The following is a 20,389-nucleotide window of genomic DNA, read 5'->3' as shown; positions in this document are numbered from 1 at the left end:
ATGCACGACAGTAACTTACAGAACCAGAAATCAGTGCTGTGTTTAGTGTGCTGATGTTGATCATTGTACATGGAATCTTGGAGCAGCTGTGCATGTGCTTAGAGGAAATGTTGCCCTTGTCTGAGATCACCTCGACTGCACGCCTGACTGTAGTCAATCCCACAGACTGCTAATAGAGCCTGCTCTTGACTGATTGCGCTGAGATCCCCTGATAGCTACCTCCATGGATTTCAGTGAGGTCTACTTCCCTAAGACTGAGCTATGGCTACTTGTTTGCCACACAATTAATGTGTTTGCCCCTTAAGCTGATGGCACATGGAACAAATGTCAAACTGATGTAGTGCATTGCCACTCAGCAAGATGCATGTCACTTGAATGAGGACTGCCGCTAGCAGGGAACACTGCTTGTTTGTGTGACTACACTAATTGGCATAGCAAAGCAAGGCAAGGCAAAGCAAAGCAATGCAGGAATGCTGTGACCAGGCAGGTGTGTGCTAAGTGAACAAATGCTAAGAAAACAAGCCAATAGCCATGAAATGAGTCCAGTTTAATATGTGAGATGTGTGTCTGTCTGTAGGTGCAAATGTCCATGCAGCAGCCTTTCAACATTAGTTGTCAGCATGTCTTGCAAAGCATCTCTATGCTTCCTAAGCAACCTGGAAGTGGATTGGAGAGGTGCCATGAGGATTATGAGGTGCTGGCAAATGCCAGATGCCAATGTCTGTGGACAAAGACTGTGTGCAGCTGGTGCCTATGGGTCATATCCTGAGTTACTGTTTGGTGCTGAGCAACATTGAGGCACTTCATGGCCAATGGTGAGATACCTGCTCCCCTCCCACTCTGAAAATTCCATATGTCTAATTTGTTTGATGCATTTGGTAAGAAAGGAACCTGAATATTAATGAGGTGAGTTGTGTCATTAGTTCGCAACTCATTGCAGCCTAATGAGTTGGCAGATGCATATAAAATGCAGCGAGTTGATCCTGACATCGAGATAGGCTTTGCTGGACTTCTGATATGATCCTGCCACAAATCTTGCCAGAACTCAGGTTATTCAGGTCCCTTTAAGATTCCACTTCTCATCCATTTTGTTTGTAAACATTCTGTCTTTCAAAGTAAATTTTTCTAGGACTTGTATTCAAAATAGATCTGTATAAAGAAACTCCATTTTAGCTTAGACACAATGGTTAGTCAAATCCTCTTTCATAAATAAAAAAACTTAAATAAATTCTGAATGCAATAATTTATTGCTAATTCTTCATTTCTTCCTGATTGCAATCATTGCTTATAACATTTTTTTTTGAACTGTTAAAATAAATATCTTTCCGGAAATAGAAATATTTTCCCCAGAAATTCTATGAATGACGATTTGTGTAAAAAAATTGTTTTTAATAGAAGTACACTTCTGAAAAGATCACTAAAACCTGATGACTAGAAACTTTAGTCAAAGTGGAGTAAGGTTGTTTGGAGAATGGTTATCCTTGGGGAGACTCATGATGAGCCAACAGTTATAGTAGAGAAAAGACAACTTCAAAACCCAGGTTGTTTCTGTCACAATATTACTGATTAATCAAACGGAGGCTGAGAAGAAACATCCACTTATGGTTGAAAGGGTCTGAAACTGATCAAATTAGTTAGAATATAGGAAAATGAAATTAGGAATTAAAGAAAACTTTTTTTATGGTGGAGGAAGTAGGTGTTGGAGTTCCACGTGGTTTCTGTTCTAAGGTCATTTCAGTTTACTGTTCACATTAACCATTTTTATATAGAAGCAGACAGAGGACATTGAAATTTGCTGATGAAACTAAGGTAGAAAGCATAATAAAAATTCAGAGTCAAAAGTTTTTTTATTGTTATGATGAAGATGGTTTGAGATACTGTGCCCTTCATTTTTAAAAGTCTTTTTTGCTAAATGCCTCGGCTCCTTTCCTGAATCACTTGAAAATGCCAAGTCCTGATAAAATGTCAATACATCACTGAAATGTTTTGTGACATAAAAGTAAACATTGCCTAAAAAGTATCCATTACATTTGTTAAATGATTAATAAGTTGGGTTCTGTCTTGTGGGACAGGAGATTATTTATTTGGACCATCTACTTTGTAAAGTTCATTTTGATGCTTGCCTTTCTGATTTTCACAGACTGATGCTCTTTAATGGATGTTTAGCTGAGAAATGGAAAGATCAGTGGTCTAAACGACTTAAGGTAAGGCTGATGTGGATTAACAGTTTGAGTGCTCATTTTAAAAATGCTAACTATGAGTTTGTTACCAACTGAAGGAATTGACAATAAAATAGTTTAACATTTTGCTCATTCTCATCAGTGTGCTCAGTTATAATAGTGTTGAGCATGACAGATGCAGAAAGAAAAGAATTTTGTAGTGTTAGAGAGGCTTTGAATTTAACTTTTCAATGTATCTTATTTTTGATCTATAGTTCAAAGGCCTAAAGTTCAAAACTAAAGGTTAGAAAAATGGAAAGTCATTGGAAGCCATCCTAAAATGGTGGACTGAGAATATTGTGGATCTTGCAACTGTCCCTGAGTTTAAGCTTATTTCTAGATTTACTTCTAGATTTCTTATTTTCTGTAGTGTAAGATTTTTATTTTGATTCATTTTTCGTTCATTTATACTTAAGATCACAAAACATCCCCCAAAAAAACAAAAAAAAGCACGTTTATTTTCAAATTGAGTTCCATTAACAGACCTTTTGATTCAAACAGAGTTCAGTTCACAGACTTTTTGGAAAGATCTAGAAGCGGATGGCTTGGGCTTTTCTCCCATAAAATTTTATGCATAGAAGAGAGATTTTTTTAACATCGCTAAAGAAACTATTTTAAAATCATGGAGGAGAATTTTTTTAAACAAAGTTGTGTTATGGACTCTTGGAGAGGCTTGGAGTGGCTCTTGAATGAGTTTTTTTGATCAAAGGATTGAAAGCTGTCTGCTGGATCACTTGAGCAAGCATCTTTTTGTTTTAATTTGATTGTTCAGCTAAGTGGTTGTTTTTATTTGGGATTTTTACATTTGAATTTTTAAAAATTTGTTTTTTTTGCATGCTTAATATTAACTCCTTGGATAAAGAGGAGATAGTTATATGTATGGTGTTATTGTAAGCTGCTTCTTTTGAGGGTAAATGATATTGAGGATATACAAGAGACACTGCATTAGATGGCTAGTAGATTTAGAGAAGTGATTACAAAGTAGGATCAGTCAGGTAGATGGCTGACTATTAGGAAAGATAAGGAAGTTCAGAATTCTTCAGTGGCTATTTCTCTCTCAAACAGACACTCAGTTTTGGGTACTGTTGAAAAGGATCGTCTCTCAGAAGAAAATAGAAGACAGTCAGACCTTGGGCACTAATAGTGAAACTTATGTTAGGAGGGATTTGACAAAATTTAAAAGAATAATTGTCATAGAGGACTCTCCTGCCAAAGCCACAGACAGGAGGTTCTGTGGCATTGATTGTCAATCTGGAATAATATGCTGCTTTCCTGGTGCCAGGATTAAAGATGTTTAAAGAAAATGTTTAAAGCTTATTGTCAAAGGGAAGAGTGAGAAACCGGAAATTATTGTACACATTGGTAATAATGACATAGTTGAGGAAAAGATTAAAGCTTTACAAAGTGAATATAAGAAGTTAGCTAGAAGATTAAAAAACAGAACTTCAAAAGTAGTAATCACCTGATGCCAAGCTCAAATGAGGGAAAGAACAAAAGGATAAAGGCGATATCAATGACTGAAGAGGTGGTGTCATCTTCACGGATTCAGGTTCTTGGACCATTGAAATTTCATCTGGGGCACAAAAGACCTGTACAAAAAGAATGGGTTTCACCTGCATTTGAAAGGGACCAATATTATCGTTGGAAGATTTGCTAATTCTATAAGAAAGATTGTAAACTATTAGAGAGAAGCAATGGAAGGATTCTAAGTAGCTTAGTAATTAGAGAGATAGCTGAAAAGTTTGAATCTGAAAAGAACAAGTTAACCAGATAAAAGACAGTCAGAGAGTGAAGTAACTCTGAAGAATTAAACTGCATTTATTTCAGTGCAAGGGTCCTTCCAGGTAAGGCTGATGAACTCAAGGCATATTTGGGAACATTGGATTGGAACATTATAGCTACTGCAGAAACTTGGCTGAGGGATGGACAGGACTTGCAGCTCATTGTTCCCAGCTTCAGATGCTATGGAAATGATAGGAAAAGAGACAGAAGAGAACAAAAGGGAGTGGCATTTTTGATTAAGGAAAACATTACTGCTGTAACTAGAGGAGACATTCTGAAAAATCATCCAGTGAAATATATGGGCTGAAATTAGAAATAAAAAGGTCACCTTGATGGGATTGTACTATAGACCTCCCAATTGTCAGAGGGAAATTGACAAACAAATATGTAAAGAGATCGCAGTTTTATCTAAGAATAATAAGATTGTAATTGTAGGTGATCTTAATTTTCCAAACAATGACTGGGACTACCATAGTATTAAAGGTCTGGATGGCGAAGAATTTGTTAGTGTGTCCAAAAAAATTTTCTTTATCAATATGTAAATGTTCTTATTAGAGATGGAGCAAAACTTGACCTTCTCTTGGCTTATAAAACAGGGCAATATTTGTTTTAAAATAGTTATAGAAAAGTTCAAGCCATCTATAAAAATGGAAGTTTTTAATTGGAATAGAGCAACTTTTAATGGTATGAGACAAGAATTTTCAAAAATTGATTGGAGTAGACAGTTTGCAGATAAAGGGACATCTGATAAGTGTGATGATGTGAGTTGAGAGTCATAATGTCCCTCTTAGAGTGAAAGGTAAGGCTGGCAGATTTAGAGAACAATGGATAAATAAAGGTATTGAGGTTCTAGTCAAGAATAAAAGAAGAACTATATAAACAACTGGGTTCATATGAATTTCTTGAACGGTATAAAAAGTATTGGGGCATCTTATGAGGGAGATCAGGAAGGCAAACAGAGGATATGAGATAGCTTTGGCAAATAAGGTTAAGGATAATCCAAAGAGATTCTACAAGTGCATTAAGAACAAGAGAGCAACTAGAGTGAAAAAAAATCAATGAGGTAATCTTTGTGTTGAACCTCAGGAGATGGGAGAGATATTAAATGAGTATTTCACATCATGTTTTACTGTGGAGAAAGAATTAAAGGCTAGAGAAATAAATATTGATGTTTTGAAAACAGTTCACTTTACAGAAGAGGATGTGCTGGAGGTCTTAGAAAACATAAAGGTGGATTAATGTTCAGGACATGATCTAGAGTGTCCTAGGACTTTGTGGGAATTTAGGAAGGAAATTGCGGGGGCCTTTGCAGAACTATCATCTATAAATATGGGTCAGGTGCTAAATGACTGAAGAATGGCTAATGTTGTGCCTTTCCTTAAGAAGGGATGTAAGGAGCTAAAGACCCGTGAGTTTGCCTTCGATGTTGGGAAAGCTGTTGGAAGTTATTCTGAAAGATGGAATTTACATGCATTTGGAGTGCCAAGGAATGATTAGGGATAGTCAGGTTTTGTGCAAGGAGAATTGTGTCTCACAAACTTGATTGGATTGGTAGACATTGTTTACTTAGACTTTAGTAAAGCCTTTGACAAAGTCCCACATGGTAGGCTAATTAGTAAAGTTAGATCTCATAGGGTTCAGGATGAGCTTGCCAACTGGCTTAATGGCAGAAGACACAAAGTAATGGTGGAGGGTTATTTTTCAGACTGCAGGCCTGTGACCAGTTATGTTCCAGAGAGATTGTGCTGGGTCCACTTTTACATAATGTTTCTCATTTATATAAATTATTTTCTGAGTTAATAGAAAGTATGGATAGTAAGATTGCAGATGGCACAGTGAAGAAGGTTATCTAAGTTTAGATTACTTACAGTGTGGAAACAGGCCCTTCGGCCCAACAAGTCCACACTGACCCGCTGAAGCGCAACCCACCCAGACACATTCCCCCGGCCCCTAACACTACGGGCAATTTAGCATGGCCAATTCACCTAACCTGCACATTTTTGGACTGTGGGAGGAAACTGGAACAAACCCACGCAGACACAGGGAGAATGTGCAAACTCCACACAGTCAGTCACCTGAGGCAGGAATTGAACCCAGGTCTCTGGCGCTGTGAGGCAGCAGTGCTAACCACTGTGCCGCCATGCCGGCCACATACAAACGATCTTGATCAATTGGGTCAATAGACTGAAGAGTAGCAAGTGGAGTTTAATTTGGATAATTGTGAGGTAGCGCATTGTGGTAAAACAAACAACAACCAAGGCTTATATAATTAAAGGTAGGGCTTTGGACAGTGTTGTAGAACATAGAGACTGATCGGTTCAGGTACATAGTTCTATGAAGTTTGCCTCACATATAGATAGGATGGTTAAGAAGGCTTTTAGAATGTGTGTCTTCATTGCTCAGTTCTTTCAGTATAGGAGTTGGGACATTATATTGAGGTGGTATAGGACATTGTTGAGACCTCTTCTGGAGTATTTTGTTCTAGTTCTGGTGTCCCTGTTATAGGAAAGATGTTTTTAAACTGGAGAGGGTTCAGAAGGGATTTACAAGATGTTGCTGAGAATGGAGGGTTTGAGTTATGAGGAGAGATCGGATAAGCTGGGACATTTTTCACAAAAGCATTGAAAGTTTAGAGGTGACCTTATTGAGGTTCATAAAATCATGAAGGGTATAGATGAGGTGAATAACAAGTCCCTTTTCCTTAGGGTGGGGGATTTCAAGATTGGGGACATACTTTTAAGGTGAGAGGAGAAAGATTTAAAAAAAGCATGAGGGGCTTTTTTTTAATACAGAGAGTGGTTCATGTGGAGAATGAACATCGAGAGGAAGGAATGGATGTGAGTAGTTATATCATTTAAAAGGCGTTTATATAAATACATGTGAATAAAAAATGTTTGGAGGGATATGGGTTAAGCACAGGAGATGGTACTAGTTTAATTGGGATTATGGTTGGCATGGACTGGTTGGATTGAAGGGTCTGTTTCCATGCTGTATGACTCTGTGACTCTATAACTCAAGGAAGCTTATAAGTCGCTATGGTTATTGGAAACTGGTAAAATTCAGTATGCAATGTGAATGTTAATGATAAGCTAAAGCAAGAACCAGAGACTGATTATACTGAGAGTAACATGAAGGACTGATATTTTAGACAGAACCAGATCAAGAATTATGTGCATAAGAGCTGGTCAATCCTGTTTTATTTGTAACACATCTTCCAAAATTTGTCCAATTTCATCAATGATGTAAGATTTATGCTTCTGGTTATTTTTAAATCATATTACAGAGCACTTCTTTAAACAATGATTACAGTTGTATGAGTGAAATTTTCCCATTTTAGGTTAAAGCATGGCAGCAAACTAATTAGGTGGCTTCATATCCACCAATGGGTTGAGTTATCTCACTTGATCATATGCTTCTTAGTTCATTATCTATGGAAGCAAGATGGTATGCAAATTACTTGGCAAATTGTAAGGTGAGAGAGCTGAAAGTTCATGCTACTGGCAATACTTTCAACTCAAGGAGTCTTGCACCATATTTAAAGGTCAGATGTAAACTGCCTCACTTGTTGCAGCCAGGACCATCCCCCCAGTTTGAGGTGGATGCTCCTACATCAGAAGAGATAAGAATGGCTCCCTCTTTCACAGAACATGCCTGCAGAGTTTGCTGGAGGGGAGCACAGAAAAATGGGATACCCACTTTGCAGTGGTTAGGATCAAAATGGCATGACATCATACCCATTCAGCCTATGCACAAATAACAGCACAGGTCAATCTTGTTTGATAGCAAAAACAATGGCAACCAGAGCAATATTGAGTCATTGATCTCCTGTGCTCCTCAAGGGTAAGTGATGCAATCTTGGAAACCTCACACTCATATCATTCAGTCTAACATGTCACCAAGGGTGTTGGACTGTAGGACAGCACCACATTCCATCATATTCCATTAAGGGCTTACAATCAACTCAATTTTTCAAACCACTAACCCTTTGCAAAAAACAACAAACCACTAGCCCACTGCATTTCCTACCTCACTCACTGGGGACAGTTCACCACTTCAAACAGTTATGCATGATCACAGATTACTTCAGCATCCATTTCCATCGTATTCAAATTTTCTGTTTATCTCATTGAAGGACTACCCATTACAGGACTGAGATAGACAGGATTAGCAGAGGTTGGTAGACATTGGGTTCCTTACTCCCTTTAACGAAAGGGTCATCAAACTGGGTGGGACAACCAGATCTATTCCTGTGGTGATCGGGGGAGACCAGCAACCAATAAGCAAAGTTCTGCTCAACTGTTCTCGGATGAGCACTAGTGCCAACACTTTGCTTCTTTCTATCTTCATTTCTTTCTCTTCTCTTCTGTAGGCACTAATGGTACCCAAGAATCCTCAATGAAGAAGAGGCCACACACTGTGCCTCTCTGCATGAGCACTCTCTCTGAGGACCAAGCCTGTGGATCTACAAAGGATGCACTGGCAAGGCATTCACGCAAACCCTCTATCAGTGCAGAGACTATCACCTTAGCTACAAGTAGACTCAGGGATATAATCTGGTGAGCACTTCATTGATACATGTCTGCAGTCAGAAGCAAGAAACTTCTTTGACACTCAAAGGACAGCTGGAGACCAGGCAACTGCTCAGCCCCATGTACTCAGCATTCAGTCACATTGTCAAGTGCAGAAAGAAGTTAAAATATACCAGGCCAGACGTCCTTGGTAACTACTAAACTAAAGCCAAGAAGGGTTAGACCTGAAACGTTGACTTCTCCACTTCCTGATGCTGCCTGGCTTGCTGTGTTCTCCCAGCCTCCTGCTTGTCTACCAAAGGTCCTTGGTAGGTTAGAACAAAAGATGGAGCTTAGATTAGAGTGGTGCTGGAACAGCACAGCAGGTCAGGCAGCATCTGAGGAGCAGGAAAATCGATGTTTCGGGCAAAAGCCCTTCACCAATCCTGCTCCAGCACCACTCTAATCTAAGCTCTGGTTTCCAGCATCTGCAGTCCTCACTTTTGCCTAGCCAAAAGATGGAGCTGTCCATCCTTGTTCTCGTTACTGTGGCAGTTATAGCATGCGGTGCTTACCTGCGTCACTGACAAGAGAGGAAACCCCCAGGTCCAGCTGAGAACTCTGTGAATGCAGGATATACACTCAGATCTTCACTCCTTTGCTTTAGCCATGGGTGCTCAATGGAAAAGCAAAAAAAAGATAAAAGATCTCTACCTCACTTCTGATGCCGTTTCCTCTCAAGGAGAAACTTATAGGGAGGAGGAGGTATAGACAGGCACTCCAGAAGTATCCTGCCCTCTACCTCATCCTCTGCCTATTATCCTTATGCCTCCAGCATTTGAATCTGAGGAGGGTGAACCTGTATCTGGGCAGAACACTTTCAGCAACTTTTATGCCAAAGTTTACTCAGGGACAACCACCCAAATCTTTGAAGTCTGCAGATCATATCACACAATGCACTCACTCCATCCTATATGCAGAACTTAGCTGTGCACTTAGAAATTGTGGGAGGGAGAGGAAAACAAAAATTTAAAGGCTCATTTGTGTTACAAATTTTCATTTTTTTTGTAAATGTACACTTTTGTAAATATATATTTACTTCCACTTCAATTGCGTAATGCAGCCAAGGTGCTAAAGATGAATACCTGACACTAACGCGAGAGGGAAGATGTAATGCAGATGCCAATACCTGATATGTGCAAATTGTTCACCTCTCTCACTCCTTAAGGGAGAGATGGTGGAATCTGTTTCTATATATTTCAGAATACAAAGGTTCGTCTGGCTCCTCAAAAGAACACTGTAACATTTAAGGCTGTGAGGTTGCCAATAGACTGAATATGCAGCTGGTGGCAAGGAAACAAGAAGGAAAAAACTATTTGACTTTGTCACAAATGTAACTGTCATTGACAACACTGATAGTAAGAAGCATCACACTATCCTTGAGAAGATGAAGTCTTCTTTTCATTTGGACAGTACTGCCCATCATATTTTGCAGCTCTACCTTCATGTGAGATGGGATACAATTTGATCAGATCTAGCAATTAAACCTGGGCATCTGTGAGTTATTGGGAATCAGCAGCAGCAGTAGAATTGCATTCAAAATAATCTGTAAACTGTGGTTCAGCATTTCACCTACTCTACCATCACCATCGAGCTCAAAGAGCAACCCTAGTTCAATGAAGTGTGCAGGAGACATCTATATGCAGTACCATTAATACCTAAAAGTGAGGTGTCAACTTGGAGAACCTACGATGCAGGACTCAATTGCGTGTCAAGCAGATGAAGTAGCATGTGATAGAGCTAAGAAATTCCTCAACACATGGAACAGATCAAAACTCTTCAGTACTGCCATATCCAATCAGGAATGGTAGTAGAAAAATAGCCAAACAACAGCAGGATGAAGCTTCATAAATATCCTCATTTTTGTAAGTGAAAAAATAATACCGTAGCATTTGCAAACACTTCCATCCTGATATGATCCATCTGGGCCTTTTCTTGAGGACTCTAGACTTCAGCCAATTTGATTCACTGCATTTAGGAAGAGGTGATGGCCTAGTGTCATTATCACTTGACAATTAATCCAGAGACCGAGGTTCAAATCCTGTCTGACAAAAGGAAAAAATGAAATCTGGGATTAAGAGCCAAATGATAACCTGTATGCAACTCCAGACCCACAACAATGTGGTTGACCACCCACTTGGCAATAAATTCTGGCCTGGCCAATTATGTCCAGATCCTGTGAATGAATTTTTAAAAAATGATGCAAAGAAATAGCTGAAGGCACTGAAAATTGCAAAGGCTGAGACCTGACAACATTCCCACAACATTATTGAATACTTGTAGTCCAAGACTAACAACAGTCAGAGCAGTATAGCTTTAACACTAGTATTTACCTGACAACCTGAAATGGTATGTCCTGTTCACAAACACAGAATCTCAGAACTGTTACAACACAGAAGGAGGTTATTCAGCCCATTATATCTGGCTCAGCCTTTTGAGCATTTTGACTTAGTGTCATTCTTCTGCCTTTTTCTCATAATTCTGCACATTATTTCTATTTAAATAATTAGCTAATGCCTTTTTGAATGCATCAAATAAAGCTGCCTCCACCATCCTTCCAGACCATGCATTCCAGACCCTAACCACTCGCTGTGTGATAATCATCAGGTCAAATGCAAGCAGACTAAATTCCAACATACCAATTGCTCTTGATCTTGATCATTGACAAAGTGTTGGAAGAGGTCATTGATAATAATATTCAAAAACCAAAGAACTGTGGATACTGAACATCAGAAACAAAATCCAGAAATTGGTGGAAAACTCAGGAGGTCTTGCAGCATCTGTGGAGAGAAAGAAGTGAAGAAGGGTCACTGGACCTGAAACATTAATTCTGCTTTCTCTCCATAGATGCTGTCAGACTTGCTGAGTTTTCCAGCAATTTCTGACTTTGTTGTTGACAATCCAGTTCATTTGAAATTGCTCTGCAATAACCTATTCACTGGTGCTCAGTTTAGTTTCTGGAAAGACCACTCAACTCCTGACTTCACTACAGGCTGGGTCTAAACATGGACAAAGAAAGTGAACTCCACAGGTGAAGGCAGAATAAGTGGCTTTGATATCAAGGTTGAATTTAATTGAGTGTGGCATCAAGGAGTCCAAGCAAAACCAGAGTCAATGGAGAACAGGGTAAAATGTTCCACTGTATGGAAACTTAGCACAAAGAAATATGGTTGCATAAAGGTAAGTATTTCAATTGCAGGACATCTCTGCAGGAACTCCTCAGGGTAGTTTCCTCGCCCCAACTAGCTGTAACTGCTTCATCCGTGACCTTCCTTTTAGTATAATGTCAGACATGAAGATGCACATTGATGATTTTTTCAATATTCAACTCCATTCCTAGATCTTAAATATGAAGCAGTCCATCTGGTGTTAGGATACCACAGCAATATTGGAGAGTTCCAAGATCTAGGTGAATACGAAGATTACACCAGATGGATCGCTGTGGGTATCCTTACACCAGATGGATTGTTGTGGTACAAAAAGGTGGCTGTTCACTACCTTCTTAAGAGCTATTAGGAAAGGAATAAGTGATGAATTTGTCTGTAATGCCTGCCTCCCATGAACAAATTTTAAAAAATTCCTCTAGTTTCAGCCTGTCAACTTGAAAATTCTCTGTACATCCATACTCTCTGCTTTCTGTCTGGTAGTCAATCCTTTATTCAGCTAATATATTGTCTTCAAATTCATAAGCCTGTGTCTTGTGTAATTACATTTTATGTAGTACCTTATCAAATGCCTTTGGCAATCTAGTTACATTATTTCTCCAATGATTCCCCTAAACAGCCAGTCTCCAGAGGGCATGACCATTTTTGACTGTCTCCTAGTCGTCAAAATAAATGCTTGCCATCCTCACATCTTACTTGCGGTTGTCCTTGGCACAGATGCCTAGGAGATCATGGCTCAATGGTCACTGCACCAGATCCTAATGGATATGGCTGGCATCCAGCTGATGAATGTGGCTTTGTCAGTGCAGACGTCATTGACTTCACCATGAGTACATGCTGATGGAATGAGCATAATCCTGCAGTCCTGAGCTTGTGACTTATTCTCTTTGCTTATTCCTAGCTTCTTGATCTAGCCTCTTTTCCTCAAGTTTTCTTACATTTGTTTGTTCTACAACAGCAGAAACAATGTTTGCTTTAACCACATTTCTATCCTTTTATATCTTGTATTAAGGTTTAGTTTCAATTTCCCAACTTCAGCTTGGTCCAGATTTTTTTAAAGTCTGGGAAGTTCTTTGCTTAATTTTTCTGTTTGCCTTTCAGCTTAGCTGTTGTTTTAAAGTTAAGTCTGCCTCAAAAACATTCAAAATTATACTTAAATAGTACAGATTCCCTCACAATGACTGAACATTGACATAGCTTCCAGAGAAGAGAAAGGCTCACTGGCAGCTGATCACAGAAAGAAACTTATTATACCTTTGTCCTATAGAGGAGGAGTTCAGTGGAAATGTTCAAGCACAAGATAGACTTCACTGTAAGGAACTTGCTATTCCCAACGATAGAGATCCTCACAAAAGGTTCAGGTTATGTTTTCTCCATCAGCTTCTCAATTCAAACAGAACCAGCTAACCTCATTAATATCTATGCTACAGTGATGTACTCCACTACAGAGGAGAAAGACCAGGTTTGTGAGTTTCGCACTGTTTTCAGCAGAGCATTTATCTCCTGGGGATTTTAATTTATGAGTGGGTGCAGACTACGAGACATGGCCCTCCTGCTGTGAACATTATAGCTTGGGTAGATGACCATGGGCAGACACCACTTGACTGCTGTTTTAACAAGCTTTCTGAGAAGAATACCAATGTCCAGACCAAAAAAATCTGGGGATATCTAAGACAACCTCAGGACCAGTTGGACATGATCATCAGCAGATCACATAATTATTATCATGAAGAAGGAGGCCATTTGGTCCACTGTGTCTGTACTAATTCTCTGAGTATTTTGACATAGAACCAAATTCCAATGAACATTTTCAACTCATGCAGCTACCACAGCTCTATCTGTATTGGGGAGCATTCCCAGTGTGCAACAGAATAGGATGCAACACTTGAAACAGAACTGCTGTCGTTATCGCAATTTCAGCTTTGCTGCCTACCTAGATGTAAACGAGCAGTTCCTGACTTAATTAAATGGAAAGGTATTAAGGAAAAGCCAGAAAACTACAGACTGGTTAGCTTGATGTCAGTGGTGGGCAAGTTGTTGGAGAGAATCCTGAGGGACAGAATTTACATATATTTGGAAAGGCAAGGACTGATTAGGGATAGTCAGCATGGCTTTGTGCATTGGAGATTTTGCCTCACTAACTGAATTGAGTTTTTTGAAGATGTAATAAAGAGGATTGATGAGGGCAGAGCAGTGGATGTGCTCTGTATGGACTTCAGTAAGGCGTTTGACAAGATTTCTCATGGCAGACTGGTTCGGAAGGTTAGATCACACGGTATACTGGGAGAACTAGCCATTTGGATACAGAACTGGCTCAAAGGTAGAAGACGGAGGGTGATGGTGGAGGGTTGGTTTTCAGACTGGAGGTCTGTGACCAGTGGTGTGTCACAAGGATTGGTGCTGGGTCCACTGCTTTTTGTAATTTACATAAATGATTATATAAGTGAACATAGGAAGTATGGTTAGTAGAGTCATAGAGTCATAGAGTCATAGAGATGTACATCATGGAATCAGACCCTTCGGTCCAACCCATCCATGCCAACCAGATATCCCAACCCAATCTACTCCCACCTGCCAGCACCTGGCCCATATCCCTCCAAACCCTTCATATTCATATACCCATCCAAATGCCGCTTAAATGTTGCAATTGTACCAGCCTCCACCACTTCCTCTGGCAGCTCATTCCATACACGTACCACCCTCTGCATGACAAAGTTGCCCCTTAGGCCTCTTTTATATCTTTCCCCTCTCACCCTAAACCTATGCCCTCTACTTCTGGACTCCCCGACCCCAGGGAAAAGACTTTGTCTACTTATCCTATCCATGCCCCTCATAATTTTGTAAACCTCTATAAGGTCACCCCTCAGCCTCCGACGCTCCAGAGATAACAGCCCCAGCCTGTTCAGCCTCTCCCTGTAGCTCAGATCCTCCAACCCTGGCAACATCCTTGTAAATCTTGTCTGAACCCTTTCAAGTTTCACAACATCTTTCTGATAGGAAGGAGACCAGAATTGCACGCAATATTCCAACAGTGGCCTAACCAATATCCTGTACAGCCACAACAAGACCTCCCAACTCCTGTACTCAATACTCTGACCAATAAAGGACAGTATACCAAACACCTTCTTCACTATCCTATTTACCTGTGACTCCACTTTCAAGGAGCTATGAACCTGCACTCCAAGGTCTCTTTGTTCAGCAACACTCCCTAGGACCTTACCATTAAGTGTATAAGTTCTGCTAAGATTTGCTTTTCCAAAATGCAGCACCTCGCATTTATCTGAATTAAACTCCATCTGCCACTTCTCAGCCCATTGGCCCATCTGGTCCAGATCCTGTCGTAATCTGAGGTAACCCTCTTCGCTGTCCACTACACCTCCAATTTTGGTGTCATCTGCAAACTTACTAACTGTACATCTTATGCTCGCATCCAAATCATTTATGTAAATGACAAAAAGTAGAGGGCCCAGCACCGATCCTTGTGGCACTCCACTGGTCACAGGCCTCCAGTCTGAAAAACAACCCTCCACCATCACCCTCTGTCTTCTACCTTTGAGCCAGTTCTGTATCCAAATGGCTAGTTCTCCCTGTATTCCATGAGATCTAACCTTGCTAATCAGTCTCCCATGGGGAACCTTGTCGAACGCCTTACTGAAGTCCATACAGATCACATTTACTGCTCTGCCCTCATCAATCTTCTTTGTTACTTCTTCAAAAAACTCAATCAAGTTTGTGAGACATGATTTCCCACGCACAAAGCCATGTTGACTATTCCGAATCAGTCCTTGTCTTTCCAAATACATGTACATCCTGTCCCTCAGGATTCCCTCCAACAACTTGCCCACCACCGAGGTCAGGCTCACCGGTCTATAGTTCCCTGGCTTGTCCTTTACCACCTTTCTTAAACAGTGGCACCATGTTAGCCAACCTCCAGTTTTCTGGCACCTCACCTGTGACTATCAATGATACAAATATCTCAGCAATAGGCCCAGCAATCACTTCTCTAGCTTCCCACAGAGTTCTCGGATACACCTGATCAGATCCTGAGGATTTATCCACCTTTAACTGTTTCAAGACATCCAGCACTTCCTCCTCTGTAATCTGGACATTTTGCAAGCTGTCACCATCTATTTTCCTACAGTCTATATCTTCCATATCCTTTTCCACAGTAAATACTGGTGCAAAATATTCATTTAGTATCTCCCCCATTTTCTGTGGCTCCACACAAAGGCCGCCTTGCTGATCTTTGAGGGGCCCTATTCTCTCCCTAGTTACCCTTTTGTCCTTAATATATTTGTAAAACCTCTTTGGATTCTACTTAATTCTATTTGCCAAAGCTATCTCATGTCCCAGTTTTTCCCTCCTGATTTCCCTCTTAAGTATACTCCGACTTTCTTTATACTCTTCTAAGGATTCACTCGATCTATCCTGTCTGTACCTGACATATGCTTCCTTTTTCTTAACCAAACCCTCAATTTCTTTAGTCATCCAGCATTCCCTATACCTACTAGCCTTCTCTTTCACCCTGACAGGAATATACTTTCTCTGGATTCTTGTTATCTCATTGCAGATGACACCAAAATTGGAGATGTAGTGGATGGTAAGGAAAGTTACCTCAGAATACAACGGGATCTTGATCACATGGGCCAATGGGCCAAGGAGTGGCAGATGGAGTTTAATTTAGATAACTGTGAGGTGCTGCGTTTTGGAAAGGCAAATCAGGGCAGGACTTATACACTTAATGGTAAGGTCCTGGGGAGTGTTGCTAAACAAAGAGACCTTGGGGTGCACGTTCATAGTTCTTTGAAATTTGAGTCACAGTAGATGGGAAAATGAAGAAGGCATTTGGTATCCTTTCTTTATTGGTCAGTGCATTGAGTATAGGAGTTAAGATGTCATACTGTGGCTATACGGGACATTGGTTAGACCATTTTTGGAATATTGTGTGCAATTCTGGTCTCCCTCCTATCGGAAGGATGTTGTGACACTTGAATGGGTTCAGAAAAGATTTACAACGATGTTGCCAGGATTGGAGGGTTTGAACTTTTGGAGAGGCTGAATAGAGCTGAGGCAGTTTTCCGTGGAATGTCAGAGGCTGAGGTGTGACCTTAGAGGTTTAGAAAATCATGAGAGGCATGGATAGGCTAAATGGACAAGGTCTTTTCCTTTAGGTTGGGAAGTCCAGAACTTGAGGGCATAGGTTTAAGGTGAGGGGGAGAGATTTGAAAGGGACCTAAGGTACAACTTTTTCATGCAGAGGGTGCTGTGTGAATGGAAGTGGTGCAGGCTGGTACAATTACAATATTTAAAAGGCATCTGGATAGGTATATGAATATGAAGAGTTTAGAGGGATATGGGCCAAATTGTGTCAAATGGAACTAGATTAGATTAGGATATCTGGTTGGCTTGGACAAGTTGGACCAAAGGGTTTGTTTCTGTACTGTACATCTCTATGCATCTATGTATGCTGGAATCGCTACGCTGCACTCATAACATTGGGCAACTGTTAGCCTCCTACCTTTCCTATCCCTTTCTCTAACTGCACATGCTGTTATTGCTTCACCTCCTGCTATAGTTCCTCCTCTTTCCTACAATCAAATCCACTGTGTTCTAATGTTGTGCCTTCCCCATACTGAAGAACCTGCCAACATACACAATCATTAATGCACAGCAGTTCCAGGCAAACCCAGAAGCATCCTATCAATATCTCAGTAAAGAATGGGAATGGGGAGAAAATAGTTCATATTGATTGTTGACCAAAGTTTTGAGATGTTTTCTTGAACGAACTTTATTACTTAGAAGATAAAAAAAAAATACCTATTGATAGTGTCACACATTACCATAAAATGAGAATGATGCAATGATATATCCTGATCCAAATATATTGTCGCCTTAGTGCTTTTCCACAGCATACATGATCATGGAGTCACAGAATATTAGAATCATCAACATGGAAAAGACCGTTCAATCCAACCAGTCCATTCTGAACATAATCCCAGACTAAACTAATCCCATCTGCCTGCTTCTGGCCAATATCTCTCCAAACCTTTCCTATTCATAAACAAATCCAAATATCTTTTAACTGTTGTAACTGTGCCCATATCCATCACTTCTTCAGGAAGTTTATTTGACACATGAACCACCCTCTGTGTAAAATATTTGCCCCTCATGTATTTGTAAATATCTCTCCTCTGCCCCTTAGTTTTGAAATCCCCCATACTAAGGAAAAGACACTTATCATTTGCCCTAATTTTATAAACTTTTGTAAGGTCACCTCTCAACCTCTTATGAACTAGCCTATTCGGCCTTTCTTTGCAACTTAAATCTTTCATACCCAGCAACATTCTGGTTAATCTCTTCTTAACTCTCTCCAGCTTGATAATATCCTTCCTATAATTGGATGACCACAAATGAATATGATACTCCAGAAGAGGCCTTTCCAATGTCCTGTATAACCTCAACATAAGTTCCCAATTCCTATACTCAAATGAAGGCAAGCGTGCTAAATGCTTTTTTAACCACTCCGTCTATATGTAACGCAAACTTCAAAGACTTATGTACCTGAACCCTAAGGACCTACTGCTCTATTTGCCATATTTAATATCAAAGATGGTGCTTTATTTTAGAAATTACCTTTCCATATTGTTTCATTTTACTGGTGTCTTGTTATTTTGCTTTCATTAGCGCTGGGAACAAAGACTAGATCAGCAACAGCAGATGCGTATCATGGAAGAAAGAAAGCAAAATGCAGGACGTAGTGAACACAGTGGTGGTCCAAAGTCAAATTCAAAGAATGCAAATAAATCTCCTAGCAACCCCAGGAAGATCAACAAAAATAAAGGCAAGAAGGAAGCCAAAGAAGTATAAACTGGAAAATTTCTATAACTGCAATCATCTAATACTTGGAAAGTCAGATCTTGGTTCAGTAGCAAGTAACAATCTGCAGATTATTTCTACCTATAAGCAACCTGGTAATTATTGCACTATTGCATTTCCAAATTATTGTTTAACATTGTTAAAACTCTAAAACTTTAAATGTCATATGCAGATACTGCTAACCATGTTCATTGGTTTGCACTACAAAATGGTGGACATTTCTATGCCTTCATCTTTCTCACTTGCCATTTTTCATAGCAAAGGTACATGTGATATCAATCTCTTTATTGCAGCTAATGCTCCTTAGTATTTCGATACTTGTGCTACTGACTTTGTTGTTTTGCTGTATTGGGTTTGTTGCCAAAGTGGTCTCCACAAGTCACTCTTTACATTTGAACTGACTCTTCCCATTGCATAGATCATGTCGCTGCAAAACACGATATTTAGCATTACTTATTTAAAACATTATTCTGCAACACACAGCTTAATATACAGAGCTGCAGATTTTCAGACTGGATTTTATCTTTGTATTTTTAATTATTATCTTTATAAATTTTTGAAAATTTCAAGCCATTCTTAAGAGTTTTGTGTTTCCAGGAATGCACCTTAATGAACATGCATCAAATTTGTTAATTTCCTGTAATTTGTACAAAACAGTTATATGGATGTTTCTGATAATGTTAAAACTAGTTGTGACTTTTACAAATCCAGATTGTATGTCCATAATCTGGCAGTTTTAGGATTAGGTCTTTACTGGACTGGAGAATTTGCTGACTACAGACAATAACATATCAGTGTCAACATGGGAACTTCTGAACATGTTTAAGAAGTGCTTTACAACATAAAATGTGATGATAAGATGAAAAGCAGCTATTTTAAGAGAATATAAATATTTTTACCTGCTAGTACAATTTTAGCTCCTTAGTCAGTGTTGCTGTCTTTATGTAGTTCAGGATCTTTCTGCTGCTGGTCATAGAAGTTGCAAATCAACAAGACACGTTAGGGATTTGCAAACTGTTAAATGATTTTATTAAATTTGAGGCAAAAATACAGAAACAAAAATAAGTAAACCCTAAGAACTGAAATGTTGATTGTGGTTTTATTGGCAATGATTATGTTGTGATTGCTGGAAATACTGAAAGTAGATCTTTAGTAATGTAGAATATCTGCATGTGATCAATCACAGCTACAATTAATTGATTATAACAACATTTTAATGTAAATAACAAGAAATTTTTTACTGAAAAGTTTTTAGAGCTTGCCTGTCCCATTTAAGCGCATCTCTTAAATGCCTAAAATTCAACATTCCTCTCCCACAGAAATATGAAATAAACATTTATGGCAGGTGTACCTCTTTGTATTTATTTAGTATTTTCTTTTCAGGTAAATAATAATCACCACCAAATCAATCCCATTGGTGAACTTTTTGTTTGCGGTTGAAAATAAAATGAAAATGGTGTTAAAACAGTCTGCAGATCAACGACCTAGAGAGAAACAGAATTAAAATTCTGGGCCAATTAATTTTAATCAGAAATGCAAGATGTTATTGAAACTATTGATCGCTAAAATACTTCCAGTTCCAATGATAGGTAAATGATCTGAAACGTTCTTCACAGAAGCTCCCTCATCACTAAAATGTTGCGATTTACAGTGTGTGCAGCTTGATTGACAAGTTGTCATTCTGAACATTCGGTAAAGTTCACCCAGCCAGTAATGTCGGGCATTTTTTTCTTTGTCTCTATTTGGGGTGAAAGCGAGGACTGCAGATGCTGGAGAAGGG

The 20,389-nt window shown here is 39.4% G+C and overlaps 1 protein-coding gene across 1 annotated transcript in view; it reads left to right on the top strand.

Annotated features, from left to right (window-relative positions):
- LOC122549277 (secreted frizzled-related protein 4-like) overlaps positions 1 to 19,907 on the top strand; it is a 29,920-nt gene extending 10,013 nt beyond the window's left edge. Inside the window, exons 5-6 of the mRNA XM_043688794.2 lie at positions 2,141 to 2,204; positions 18,418 to 19,907. Coding sequence (XP_043544729.2) covers positions 2,141 to 2,204; positions 18,418 to 18,600 — 247 coding nt within the window. The 3' untranslated portion in view covers positions 18,601 to 19,907. The remainder of the gene's footprint in view (positions 1 to 2,140; positions 2,205 to 18,417) is intronic.
- Positions 19,908 to 20,389: the final 482 nt, after the last annotated feature.

Source organism: Chiloscyllium plagiosum, unplaced genomic scaffold (genome assembly GCF_037043375.1).
Source record: "Chiloscyllium plagiosum isolate Xiang-an unplaced genomic scaffold, Cpla_swu_hap1 HiC_scaffold_4, whole genome shotgun sequence".
Taxonomy (NCBI): Eukaryota; Metazoa; Chordata; class Chondrichthyes; order Orectolobiformes; family Hemiscylliidae; genus Chiloscyllium; species Chiloscyllium plagiosum.
This window is presented reverse-complemented; position numbering and strand designations above follow the sequence as displayed.